At 38.5% G+C, this 14,894-nt stretch overlaps 1 protein-coding gene across 1 annotated transcript in view; it reads right to left on the reverse strand.

The window, feature by feature from the left end:
- Positions 1-14,894, reverse strand: part of dlgap1a (discs, large (Drosophila) homolog-associated protein 1a) — an 85,125-nt gene that overhangs the window by 7,756 nt on the left and 62,475 nt on the right. The window contains exons 6-13 of the mRNA XM_061083694.1: positions 14,198-14,322; positions 11,107-11,232; positions 10,852-11,010; positions 10,556-10,638; positions 10,083-10,128; positions 7,273-7,524; positions 5,419-5,551; positions 4,793-4,884 (exon numbers count right to left, since the gene is read on the reverse strand). Of these exons, the coding sequence (XP_060939677.1) occupies positions 4,793-4,884; positions 5,419-5,551; positions 7,273-7,524; positions 10,083-10,128; positions 10,556-10,638; positions 10,852-11,010; positions 11,107-11,232; positions 14,198-14,322 (1,016 nt within the window). The remainder of the gene's footprint in view (positions 1-4,792; positions 4,885-5,418; positions 5,552-7,272; positions 7,525-10,082; positions 10,129-10,555; positions 10,639-10,851; positions 11,011-11,106; positions 11,233-14,197; positions 14,323-14,894) is intronic.

Below are 14,894 nucleotides of genomic sequence, written 5' to 3' on the forward strand. Positions count from 1 at the left end.
AGAGGGAGCCAGGCGAAGGATGGAAAATACCTTCATAATAAAGAATATGGTTATGCAGCTTTTCACAAGGAAAGACACATTAAAGAGGCAGCAACACACACACATAGATATTATTTTTCAAGTTAATCTGATGGTGAATCTGAGACAGAGAGTGAAGATAGTATGCCAAACATGGCACAGATTAAGTACACTCAAATACGTGTTAAGACTTCTATTTTTATAAAGCACCTGCATGATGATCTTGTCACAGTCTGCTCATCTCCTGTCTGCTGGTATTTTTCCACTCCTCTGTCTCTGCTCCACTCTACCTGTTAGCCACGCCTCCTCATCAGGCCAACTCTCCACACCTGTGACAGCCCTGGCTGCATTTAAGCCTGCTCCTGTCTCTGCTTCAGTGCCAGATTGTCTTGTGTTATGCCTGACCTCCAGCATTTCTTTCCCCGGACTGATCACCTGTTGCCGACCAGCCTGCCTCGTCTCTGCCCTGGATATTACCTCAGCCTTCTGTCTTCGACCACGAGTTTCGCCTATCCCCTCCTGGAAATGCACCTGCTCGGCTCTGTGGCTACACAGCTCCCCACTGGACCTGTCTGCCATCTAGGTAATCCTCCTGCTGTTGACTTTGCCTCCAGTCAGCAACACCAGGCTCACTCCTTTCCAGATTGCTGAAGATCACTGGGAACAAAGACTTTTCACCCTGCCACTGTAAAGAACTGTTAAAGACTGCAGTGTATAATAAAGTTCATTACCGATTAAGATCTCGTCTGCCTGTGCTGCTTTTGGGTCCTCACCATACCCGTGACAGATCTACCTTACAGCCCTGGAAAGGAATGTTCAGAATCTGCAATAAAGGCCTGCCCTGCTTCTTCTCCTGTCCAGGCGCCTCCAGCCACTTCACCACTTGAGCCGCTCCAAGCTCTTCCTCCTCTGCAGGTATCTCTCACCCCTTTGCCACATCAGGCGCCCACAGCTGCTTCTCTCCAGGCTCATGTGAATGACGGAGCCCTATCATTCACATGAGCAGAGGTCTAAACACTCCTTTAACAGCCTCAGTCACAAAGTTCCAAGATGATTTTTCCCGAACTTTAGTCTGAAAAGGTCATTACAGAGTTCAGATGGTCATACTGGAGTCTCCATGGCTGGTAAGACATTGAGCCTCACCAGCTTATTGGATAGAGAGCAGGAAGTTTAGACATAAGCCTATAACCCCCAAAATGGCTGACCTGCTCCAATCTTGAGTCTGTTAATGTATAACATGATTTGGCGCTATACAACTAAAATTGAATTAAATTGATCAAAGACTAAATGTGTGAATTGATTAAGGAATATCTGAAAGTAAATTAATTAATTAATAATTTTGTTGAGGACCCAGTCATTAATAACAGAATCAAATAATTAGAAAGAGCTGACTTGAATGAGATAGATGGATACTTTATTAATCCCGAGTGAAATTTAGAGTATCACCGAGCTGAGGACTGCCTCAGCTCAGATCGTGGTTGATAGCTGTTGACCAGAGATGACCTCTCCCAGAGGAGTTGTCAGCTACCTTGCAACAAAGTTCTACCAGCGGCCCCCTCTCCTCTGGCACTTGCGTCTGTTACTAATAACAGCATTACATCAATAAATATCCCTCTTATCATTTTCATCATAACAACCACTCTGCCAGAGCCTAATAATGACAGTTATACAACTGTTCCCGGACCCCCCCTACCCCCCCCTCATCTCTCCTGTCTCCTCCCTTTTTCTCTGCTCACCCTCAACAGTCGAGTCAGTTGGCCACCCACATTGAGTCTAGCTCAGCTAGAGTTGTTTTTTACCTTTAAAGATTAGGTTTTTTTCGTCACTGTGCTTATTTATTAAACAGTTGGGTTCGCCAATAATATTGCTAGGTCTCAACCCCGCCTTGTAAAGTGACTTGAGATAATGTATGTTGTAATTTGGTGCTATACAAATAAAATGTTATTGAATTGGATCACTGAATAAGACTGTTGGTGTAGGTGTGCAGTCAACGAGCTTAGATTGAAAGTGATTAAACACAAAAATTAACATAAATATTATAATGAATAAGATACAGATGCGGAAATGTTGAAGATAAAATCCTTGAGAAAAACATGCACCTAATTAACAGTGGGACTTTCTCCAGAACATGAATGTAAATGTTGTCTTTCAGTCAGGTTTTAGATCTCATCACAGCACGGAGACATCCTTGGGAAAAGTCACAAATTAACTTCTTATTGCTTCAGATAAAGAGTTTGTCTTTGTCCTTGTCTTGCGAGATTTCCGTGCAGCTTTTGACACCATTGGTTACCACATCCTACCAAGACACTGGAACAGTTCATTGGCATTAAAGAAAAAGCCTTAAACTGGTGCTTTAGAAATTCTGATTTCTAAGTTTGATGTTATTTATTTATTTATTACTCCTTATCTTAAAGGGACTCTTACCTTTGTTGCATTTTTACACTTTTTTTGGATAAGGTTAAATTGGTATTAATAAGGTAATGACACTCTAAAATGCAAGACAGACCCACCAGGAGTAAAAACAAACAATTATTTCACTCTCATAATATTTAGTGAAAACTTCAACCAATAAAATTCTTCGGACCGAAGGACCTTAAAGTTCTTCAAAAAAACACTGCGGATGGGAACGAGGGGGTGGGGCATTGGAGGAAGGCGGGATGATTTGAATGTGCTGTAATTCTCAAATGCAACAAAGGTAAGAGTCCCTTTAAACGTAAAATGTGTTTTTCATCTGACACAGTATTCTTTGTATTCTTCGTCAGTATCTTTGCATGACATACTTGTGCAAGCCAGCACTTCACTGCAAGTCCAAGGCTAGGAGAAATGAGCTAACCTGAAGTGCTTGCACCCACCAAAATATTGTTTCTAATGATGAGTCATCTGTGCACACTAAAACATGGGATTCCTCTGGGTTCTGTGCACGGCCCAATTTAATTTACCCAACATATGTCTCCATAAGAGAAACATTATCAGGAAAGACTTGCTGTTATACAGATGATATGCAATTAAAACCAGAAGAAAGTAATCAGCTAACTAAACTCCAAGCATGTTTTAAGGACATACAAATCTAGATGACCTGCAATTTTCAGTTAAAAGTTCTGTTAGTTGGCCCTGAAGACTTCAGAGATGCATTATCTAATGGTATAGCTACTCTGGATAACACTGCCCCTGCTCCAATTAAACCCTCAGAGATCTAGGAGTCATCATTAAACTATACATGTCCTTGGATTGTCATTTAAAACAAATTTCAATGACTGCCTTTTTTCAGATACATATATTGCAAAAAACCTGGCAGATCATGTCTCTAAAAGATCCATCAATCTAGTGAACGCCTTTGTTACCTCCAGACTTGATTCTTGTAATCCTTTTTAAATAACATGCCTAAATTGTGAACAAAACATAAAATAAAATGATAATCTAATGGCTCAAGTGAAACACAAACAAATACACAAAAATACAAAATAATTGGTTCTAAAATCTAAAAAAGACAGAATAAATAAATAAAGTCAGAAAACTTCAATAAAAATTATACAAATAGTTGGTTAGTATTGTCACAGTGGAAAGATCTCATTGCTACATAGAATCAGAGCACATCTAATCAGGTTAAGCTAATGGTCAGAGGTCCATACAAGGTTCCCATCCCAAACACTCAATAGATGTGTAGAGTTAGGATATATCCTACTCAAACGTATTGGGGTAAGGTACATCCTGTGCGCAAATTAAAAATTTAGTTCAATTATTGTATCACAAGAAAATTTAGTAAATACATTTTGACACATAACATCCCAGCCCTAAAATCCCATCCCAGATCCTGCCATTCAGTCTTCAGTGGGGTCAAGGAGGAACTATGATGTTCTGACAGAGTACTGTAGATGAAAGAAATGTTCCCTTTCAATGATATAGAGTTCTCCAGAATTCTGAATTCTGATCTTAAATCTAATGAGAAAGGAATTAAATTGATGTATAACTTCCCATAGTCTCTCTCTCTCTCTCTCTCTCTCTCTCTCTCTCTCTCTCTCTCTCTCTCTCTCTCTCTCTCTCTCTCTCTCTCTCTCTCTCTCTCTCTCTCTCTCTCTCTCTCTCTCTCTCTCTCTCTCTCTCTCTCTCTCTCTCTCTCTCTCTCTCTCTCTCTCTCTCTCTCTCTCTCTCTCTCTCTCTCTCTCTCTCTCTCTTGCTAACCAGTGCTGTAAAGTTGTACATAGGCACAGCAGTTCTTTCAGCTAAATGATAACATGAGCATTCTAACTATAATGAATAAATAATGCAGATATTTAGCAGATATAATGTCCATCATCTTAACTAGCATTGTAGCATGTTCAGATTTGATCATTTATTGTAGAATATCATTTGTTCATACACCAAGGTGAGTGGACAAATGACCTGATGGTGTAATTTAAGGAAAGTCAGCGAGAAAACTGCCATTTGTACAGCAATGCCAGCAGCACGACAGGTTTAGAGATTGTGGGCTTCATATCTATAGGCGAACTGAACGTCAAACCATACATAGGAACCAGATCATTGAGATATCAGAGAAGACAGATACAAGGGCTGAGGAGAAAGGTTTCAAGAAAAGAGGTGTCAAAAGGAAATTGATGGAGCAAATAGGAAAAAATAAATGAACAGGCAAAGGAAATGGATAGAATATAGCAGTAGGGGATATGTTAATCAAGTATTTGTTTGTTCAAAAGTCTGTTGCACAGAAAGTTAAAGATGACAGATCTTTGAAAATGTCTGACTGTATGTCTTCAGTGGGAGTAAAAGTGTTGTGACTCACCAGGTTCTCCTCACACAGTTCCCTGAACTGCTGGAACTTCTGAGACATCAGAAGCTGAGCGCTTCCCATTGCACTCCTCATCTTCCCAAGGACTACAAGCAAAGACAAAGTTTATAAAGAGACTGCGCTATCAGTCCAATTCATCTGTGTTGGAGAATATGTACAACTTACTATTCTAAACCCTACGAGGCCAATTCTGATCTGGGGATATGAGCTATACTAATAGAATTTGACTGACTGACATGTTATTGTCCTGCATACCAAGGACATAGTATGTCTTTGTTATAATGTATAATTTGCAGTTTGTTTGAATACATAAGTAATGATTTTAATACATACATGTATTAAACACGAACATTACCTTACATTAATATAACAGTATATTTTTCAAGTCATGTTAAAGGTAATGGAATTAGGTCGTAGGTATGTTTCCTCTGAAACAGTTGAGTTAAACAGAAAGGAGACTAAGATCTAAATGTCTTATCATTACATGACAAATTAGTTTCAGTTTTTCACTCTTCACCTTCCACAGGTGTCAGATGTCAGATTTGTTTGTGTGTAATTTATTTCATAGTCACAGAAATACTTGCAACCTAGACATGATGAACACACACACAAAAACATACTATCTTCAGGCAGGTCATTTTCGCGTTGGTCGAGCTCCATCTGGTCACACCAGCCCTCCATGCGGTCTGTCTCAGCCTGAAGCAGCTTTAGGAACCAGCGTCCATCTCTATGACACACTGAACGCTGCACCACCTGCCAGTCAAACATCCAGACTTTCACAACATGCAGAGACTCACCTGCAAAAGCAGTCTTTATTCACATAATGATTAAATCAGCTAATAATGTGGAAATTATCATTTTAAACTTTTTTCCTAATTTGCAAGGTCAGAATTCATTGATTGACTGATGAGTTAAATATCATAAAACATAACATAAAAAAATAATAAACTGTATGCTTTTGCAGCTTTTAAAAAACTGTAGACCTCACTTTATTTTCACAGTTATAGGACAACAACTATTTAGGTTACCATGTCATGACTCAAAAAATGTCTTCAACAAAAATGATGTATACTTTACATATTTGCTGGGTGTTTTCTAATACACTTGTTGTACATGCACTACCTCGTTTGACATGTAACTCTGTTGGAAATCCAACTTGATTTTAAGTATGATGAAGTGAGCTCAAAAAGCTTGATGAGTATACTAAATATTCTCTAATGCTTACACACAACAAAAGTGCTGCTATGTGATAAATATTCCTGCTGTATTGCCACATCACTGATTTGTTAGCAATAATGCTCCAAAAAATATAGCAAAATGGGTTAGGGGTATTTATCACAGCTGTGTTGCTGCTCGGAAAACTCCAAATAAAGGGCCTCATTCTCCAATACCTTCTTACGTTTTTTCTTAAATCTGCTCTGAAGAATGTTCCAAAAAAATTGGTCAGATTCATGATGTTTTCTTAAACTGCAGTAGTCTTCGAACATATGTTCTTATATCGATGAATCCATTATTTTTAGTTGAAAGCACGTGCCAGTTATTCCAAATTACAATAGGTAAAGACCCCTTCAATCTCCATAAAAGGGCATCATCACACACAGAATTCACAGAAAAGGAAAATAACTTTCAAGAATGCCTAAACAAAAATGGAAAGACAAAGTTTTACCAGACTCAAATGCATTTTTTTTTGTTGTTTATAGTGTCAGCAGTGTATATGAAATACATATAAAAAATTATATATAGGAAAAAATTATAAAGTGTACAGTCTCACTGTAAATATTTACAGTCTCACTCTCCAGAAAAAGAACCTTAATATTTTGTTCAATGTGATTATTAATTGATTGATAACTGAGAGAAGCTTGCAGGCACTAAATAAACAAAAACAAATTTGATTCGAGTCTTGTGAAGTGAATTTGACCTAATAAAGTTTGTACTGAAGGATTTTGGTTACCCTTATCAAAAATGTATCTTGATGATGTTCTCCTTTACACTTGACATTTATTGCACTTCTGTCTGTCCTGAGAGAGGGATCCCTCACATGTGGCTCTCTCTGAGGTTTCTAAGTTCTTTTACTCAGTTAAAAGTGTTTTTTAGTAGTTTTTCCTTAATCTTGTTGAGGGTTAAGGGCAGAGGTAGTCACACCTGCCCTATGAGACAAATTGTGATTTGTGATTATGGGCTATACAAATAAAATTGGATTGATGGATTAGTGAATATGCTCTGTTGGTATATCACAACTTTTGCATTACAGATAATTGTTTATTCATTATCATAAGTTGTTTATAAGTGCAGCTTTAAAAACAGCTCAATTTAAGCAAAGTATGAAAAATGCAAATTTACTGCAGTTGCTGTGTGTGCCAATTTAATGCAGTGAAGGATATTTCTGCTGTAATGAATCATCATGGACCTATTATAATAATTACTTTGAATAAGACCGCACATACCTCCAATATCGTTGAGCTGTTAAAGTTGGCATCAAGTGGGTCATCTATTACACTGTCTATCCAAGGGTCTGGAGGGGGGAGAATGGACGGGTCGAATTCCACATCCTCATAATCATCGGAGGCACAGGCATGGTAGTGGTTCCCTGAGCCCTGGATGCTGACGGTGGACGTGGCAGCATCGCGGGAGAATTGTCGACAGAGGCCACCCGATGACAAGACATCTATATCAGTGTCTGAGGAGTCCAAGGGAGTGTCTGGCAAGTCAGGCATGTCAAGATCTGCCTGGATGGATTAAAAAACATATTAATGACTTATATTATTGGACAAACAAATGGTTCTTCAAGTAATACCAGTCTCTTAGCAATTACACGATATGCAAATAAAAACGGCAAGGATAAAAAGATTTAGTAAGAATTGTAATCGGTACCATATTTTGTTTTCTATTGACAGCTATAATGAGGAATTGTTAATTATAAAATTAATACATTGTTTTATCAAATGAATGTTGAGGGTTTCCACTGGCAGTGGCTGACATTTCATGAATTTTCAAAATTCATTTTATATATACATATATAGATATCAACACCTGTAAACACTCAACAACATGGAGACCAGTCGGGCAACCCTTGAGTCCACCTGTAAAGCCCTGTCGCAAGAAAACAAAACTCTCAAACTTAAGATGGTAGATCCTGAAAATAAATTGAGGCGAAACAACATTCAATCAACCGACTTACCTGAAAAAAAATTATGTGCCACTTTTGTAGTCGTATTCCTGAAGGAGACGTTTCATACAGAGGTCTTTACTGTTGTGCGACTTCAAATTCCAAACTGAATTAATTTTTTTAGAATACTATGAATGTAGATTTTTAATCACGTAACGTTAAATTCTTTCGTGAGAATAATACAAATAAATGACCGTATCAGGAGCAGAGAGTAGCTTTTCTAAGCTGAAGCCCATCAAGTCCTACCTGAGGTCAACCACGTCAAAGGAACACATAAGTGGCCTATTTGACTATTTGCTAATTTCATTGCATATAAGGCCAGCAACTTTTTTCCTCACACATGGTGGTACAACTTACACCATACATTGCACCTATCGGCAGCACATTTTTCTGTGAGAACGGAACCTTGAGATAATGTATGTTGTGATTTGGCAATTGAATTTACATGGAGGTCGAATTCTGATGATCTGATGTTCCCATAAAACAGCAATACCGCCAAATATTACTTTAACTCTATTGAAATCCAATTAATTTAGATGAAAGCTGGCCTAACTCTAACATTATTGTTCTTGATCTACTATTGATGTCCATCTTGTCTAGTAGTTTTTCTTGGACTATCAGCTGCCTCATATTGACCTGTAATATATACTTTTTTAGACTTATCACTGTCCATATGTTAAATTATTTGTAGCCAATGGCAATATTAACACTCATGCACTTATGCCCACCACTTTCTCTTTCTCTCTCTTGCCTGACACACACACACACACACACACACACACACACACACACACACACATACACACAAACACACACACACACACACACACACACACACACAGACAGACACACATCAAGTATTCAGAATAGGTGTAAACATGCTTCAAACAAACACAAATGAGGTAAGGGTTTATGACAAGTGTGCACAGGAGACACAAAGAATCTGAGTCTTACTGCCGTCAGCAGTGTTTCTCTAATTTAGATTTTTACCTCAACACAAACATCTGTGTTTTTTTCTCCCTTACACTGTTTTACTGCTGGCTTTCTGCTACTCTATATAATTTGGGGTAACAGCACATTATCATTGGTTGAAGGAAAAGGTAGGGGTGCCTTTTTTTGTTGTAGACAATCGTTGTCATCTAGAAATATGGTTTGAAACAAGATCATGATTTTATTATGGTTAATAGTGCAGCCCCCAAGATCTTGATGATTCTATATTGTTAAAATTGTGAGTTGTATTGAAGTGGCAGTACTGTAAAACACAGAACAGCTTGTTGTAACTCAAGCATACATTGTCTAATCTGCTCCAAATTCCATCCTTTTAAAAAGAGTCCCTACCTGAGGTCAATAACATGGCAATATTCAGTCACCTGTCTGTGGCCAGTGCCACCTACTGGGACATAAAGTACGCCTCATGTCACAATAATCATTTCATGTGCACGACAATTTCAATGTCTGGTCTACATGTTATCAACTACAAAATGCATGTTAAAGGGACTCTTACCTTTGTTGCATTTGAGAATTACAGCACATTCGAATCATCCCGCCTTCCTCCAATGCCCCACCCCCTCGATCCCATCCGCGGTGTTTTTTCTTTTGTTTTTCCCCCTGGGAGCGGCTGTTTCAGTACGCCGTGGACCACTTTGGTCTGCCATCGTCAGTCGCTACGGTCGATACGGTCGCTACTCGCTACTGTCTGCCGTGGAATCAAAACAAACCCTATAGTTGAGGACGCGCCTTGATGACGCGGGCCCGAATGCGCCAGAAGAAGCAGACGGGCTTCCTGTCTGTTTCCATGCAGCAAACAGACAGGTCTGTCGGCCAATAAGGTCCTTCGGTCCGAAGAATTTTATTGGTTGAAGTTTTCACTAAATATTACGAGAGTGAAATAATTGTTTGCTTTAACTCCTGGTGGGTCTGTCTTGCATTTTAGAGTGTCATTACCTTATTAATACCAATTTAACCTTATCCACAAAAAGTGTAAAAATGCAACAAAGGTAAGAGTCCCTTTAAGTCTGGTGACAAGTGGTGGACACAGGAATTGATGAGCAAGAAATTACATCTTACACATTTGCTCAGTGTCAGGTCTATAAGAAAACAACTGGACTGGAGGCTTACCTGCACAGCTGCTGTAACACTGTTTGAGCGTTGAAACCGACGATATCTAACAACCAGAAGAAAACAATCAGTAAATACAGCAATACAACACAACACAATATTTTGAGAAAAGATCCCAAAAAACTAGAATATACTAGATTTAATTATTTATTTGTCACTCGCACATATTTCTCATCAATGTTAATAATAATTACCAATAACCTTGTAACCATTGATATTACCACTGGCACTAGGCTTGTGTTGCCCACTCTACACCTTATAGATATGAGCATTTTAGTATCCCTGGAAGCTGTATTGTTGGAGGCAATTACTTGTATGGTCTCCAAATTGGAAATTTGCATGTCAGACATTTTTGTCTGGGGTCACAGCCTGGCTCAAGACTGTTGACAAGAAGTGCAATGGATGAGGTGGTAGCTCAGAGAGGAGAGGAGGATTTAACTAAGAATAAGTCCAGGGTTAAAAAAAAACCTCACCCCCTATCATCTTCTACTTGTATTCCCACAGAGGTGAATTTAGATGGGTCCTCTGGATCGGTAATCTCGTCTGGTCCATCCACCTAGAGGGGAAAGGCAGGATAAATTTGAAAAAGAGTCAAGACAAATAATACAAATTTAAGCATAGTATTTCTTAACATAGATTTAGTGTTTCTTTATCTTCATTTAGTACAAAGGGATATTTTAGCAATCTTAGATACAGGCTCTATAATGTGAGTACTAACATTGTTCTATCATTGCATTTTTCTTCACATCCACTTCTGTCTCAAGAATACCTGGATGCCTATGGAGAGACATTTGCCCTTCCTGAGTGCTTCTTTCCTGTATTCATTCTGCTGCTCTTCAAGAAAAGCCCCCCTGCTGAGAACTGAGGAGGTGGGGGGGCTGACTACCATGCTGCTGTTACTCACATGCTGACTGGCTGGTCCGTGGACCTACACATTAGTATTAAGGACAGAAATGTAAGTACACTGTGAATACAAGAGTCAGAAAACAAATACACCTTAGCAATATACTTAAAAAAAACGAACCTGTGCATTAGCAGCTTCTATTGCAGCTGTCAAGGCCTTCATGCTGTCAATACTTTCTGTTGAATTACTGAGCCCTGATTGGATGGTCATGTCACCTCTGGGTGCCTCCTCTTCCATGTATGCATCCTGATTAGCATTAGAAAACATGGAATATTGCTTTCAAAGAGAGTTGGGACAAGTTAATATCACAGCACATTTGGCGAGGGTGAAAACAAAGACCAAGATTTCAGACACTTAAATTGGTAGGACTCCAATAACTAAAGGATTATTACACATCTGCTCAATTGAAAATATTGATTTGTTGGTGCAAACCTAATCAAAAAGCACAATGAAAAGAAAATGAGGAGAACTTATCTGGGGTTGAACCAATTCAGGCAAGGTTAAGCGATAAAAGATTAATCAAAAACTTAATGGATAAAGATAAGTGGAACAACTTATCCCTAAAAATGTGACTGGAATTTATCAACAAGAATGGTTGGCTCAAAGATGGTGCTCCCATGATCTTGAGTTGGATGGAACCTATAAAAGATGGACTAAGTGAGGATAAGTTAACCGATCTGACTTTTGCACAGCTAATAACTGTATGCTCAATTCAGAGATAAAATGTAGAACAGAAGTACAAGAAAATAAGTGTTGATGACACAAACTCAGTAATGTTTGCTACCATAATTAAGCCATAAGGTACTGGTTGATGTCGTAAACCTGGTATTTTCAAGCATACCAGTGCAGGTACCTGTAGGTCTTATTATTTTTATAGCACATTTTCATTTAGAGAGGTGGATTCAGTGGGCCTCATTCACTATTATCTTTTAATGTTTTTTTCTTAAATTTTCTCTTGAAGTGATAGTTCACAGAAAAATGAAAATTCACTCATTATCTACTTACCACTATGCCAATGGAGGGGTGGGGGAAGTGTTGAGTACACAAAACACTAGGAGTTTCAGGGGCAACAGTGTTGCAAATGAAGTGCATAGTCTATCTTCAAAAAGGGGGGATACAGCATAGAATTATGTAAAAATACGAGATTATCATACAAAAAAAAGGATCGCTGTCAAGCTAATGTGCTAGCGATTTATTAAAAAGGTTGTTCTGAAAAAAATTATATTAAATTAAGATATTGCAATTAAAATCTTTATTAATTAAATACTACAGCTTGCCGGTGATTCAAAAAGTCATTCTGGGAAATTGTCGTAGCCCCCAGTTTTAAGTGTGGGTCTGAAAAATCAGTTTCGAGGGCTCTAGAGCCCTAACACTTGCTAGAGAACGCGCAAAACAAAGGGTTAGGAGGCTGTCCCTCCTAATCTTGATGACATCACATTGGGGTCTAATATAACTTTCACATCAAAATGTTGAATCGAAGTCTCTCTTGAGGTGTGTGGCCAAATGTAACAGAGTAGAAGTAATTGTTTCCCATTGAAGATGTAACTAAGTAGGAGTTAAAAGTATTCTGCAAAAAAACTACTCTCAGAAGTGCAATGGATTGAAATAACTAGTACAAGTACAGTAACAGCAAAATGTGACGCTTTGTACACCCGCCTCTAGATGTCATCAGTGCATCTGACAAGATTGAATACAGAACCAAGGTTGTCCAAGGTAAGTGAGACATAGTAGGGATGTCATCAGTCTAGGGATGAAAGGAAACACTCCATGTTTGTTTGATGGTACAAAGAGTGAGAATATATATAAACTATAGAAATAGTGGAGCAAGGATTGACTCATTTGGAACACCACAAAAAATGTCAACTTCTTTCAATTAAAATTACTTTTTGGCTAAGGAGAAGGTCCGTCCTTTTAAATATATTGAGAAACCTTAATATTGAAAAAATAGAGATGTATGAATAGAGAGATTTTTGCATCACTATCGACTACAAGAATCATTGATTAATTTGAAAAGAGCTGTTTAAGTGTTCTTATTCAAACTAAACCTGACTGATATACATCTTACAGATTGTTGGGGGTTATATATTTGTGCAGTTGTTTGTATACAATCTTTTCAGGGATCTCACTTATAACAGGATGGGTCAAGCCTACTTTTTAATAATATGCAGGAGATCATCTGATGAGCACTGAAGGATACAATTAAACCGTTTTCTGGTTATATTGTCAAGAGAACTGGTGGAAGATTTAGGTTGATGGACTTTGTCTCCAAGATTACAGAGTTAACAGGCGAAAAATTGCTCAAAGTAGCCAGGATGGTATACTGATGTGAGGGAGAATGAGAGGGTAAAGAGTGGTTTCAGCTTTACATGATATTGAAGTATTATTTCAGATGCTAAGTACATTTATTTAAAAAAAATGTCTATATACACAGGTCATGCTAAAATGATACAGATTGGATCGTCTAGGGTGGCATTAACTGTTATATCATATGCTATAAGTCAAGGGTGTGTCTTTATTTTTGTGCAATGCAGTCAGTCAGCTTTTTGACAGTAGCTCAGCAAACTCATCAGTAAATAATGCTTTGAGCTCGGTGATAGACTGTGAGTAGCAAAGTAGGAGATACAGATTTAACAACAACTGCTCAAAAATTGTGAAATAACCAAGGGAAACACTTAAAAAGTGTATAGGATCAGCATAGCGAGCAGCAAACCCAATCAGTCAAATCTATTGCCACATATTAACCAGGAATGTTTTGCAAACAAAGGATCTCACATTGGACCAGGAAATCTGTCTGTCACAACAGCCTGAATGGAGAGACTGGCTGCTTAGGCAGTAAATGACAGGATGGGACAGTTGGGGAGATCTGTCAATTGGCAAGCCTGAATGGTGGCACCATAGAGGAAGAGTGAGGCGTGTGTGTGGGTGGCATTCGGGCAATCATGTGGACAGGATTGCACGGTGTGGTGTATTTTAGCTGCTGGCATGCATCAACACAGAATATTTGGAGGAATGCCACCTCTTTTATGTCCGAAAAACTACAGAGGGAATCTCGCCTCACCACAATGTGTGTTGTTCCACATGTGCTGCATGTTAAAAAGCCCTCAGGATAAAGTTTCACCCTTACCTTTCCTATACAGTACAATTTTTCACAGATGGATGTTCTAATGCTCTGTAACTACACAGGGGCAGATTAACATTAGAGTCTCTATACCTGTGCAGACTCTGTGCTGCTCTGGGCTGTGATGGAGATGTAAGGCTTGGAGGCTGTGGAGCAGGTGGAGGTTCGGGGTGGCACTGGTGGAGGGGTTTTCTTATATGTTGTAATGCAAGATGAAACTGCAAAAGAAGCAGAAAAAGTAGGGGGAAAAGACATGTTAGATTTCTAATCAGAACCAGTTAAACAAGCAAGGTTCCCTTGTTCACAGTGCCACTACATTAAATTAGAATAGGTTACATTAAAGTTTAAACATTTATTCCACATACAATTTATTTGAGGTGAGTCAGCTTCATATAGACCAAAATAAAATATATGACAATCTGCAGTGGGCGGTCGAAGTGATCTGTAAAAGCAGGCTGTTGTATGGCAGTGTAGGTGCAGAGTTCAGATAACTGTCTCTGTACGCTAATAACGTAGGCAGTCCTAACATCATTTTGAAGCAGGATTGGTCAGCTGGCCAAACCAGACAGAAGCAAACACTTCCAATGAAATCGGACACAAGCTAGCTTGCCTCACTTGTTATTTGGACAAAATGGCTTTGAGTGAGAAGACTGACAAGATACATTTTTTTTACTAGTTTTTATGTTAAATTGCAATTGTTATTTTTATTGTTAGTGTTTTCTCTCATAGTAGCAGTGGTTGTTTGTTTGTATTTAGATTTTTGTAAAAGTACAAAAATTAAAAATATTAA

The sequence above is a fragment of the Limanda limanda genome, chromosome 13 (genome assembly GCF_963576545.1).
Source record: "Limanda limanda chromosome 13, fLimLim1.1, whole genome shotgun sequence".
Lineage (NCBI taxonomy): Eukaryota > Metazoa > Chordata > Actinopteri > Pleuronectiformes > Pleuronectidae > Limanda > Limanda limanda.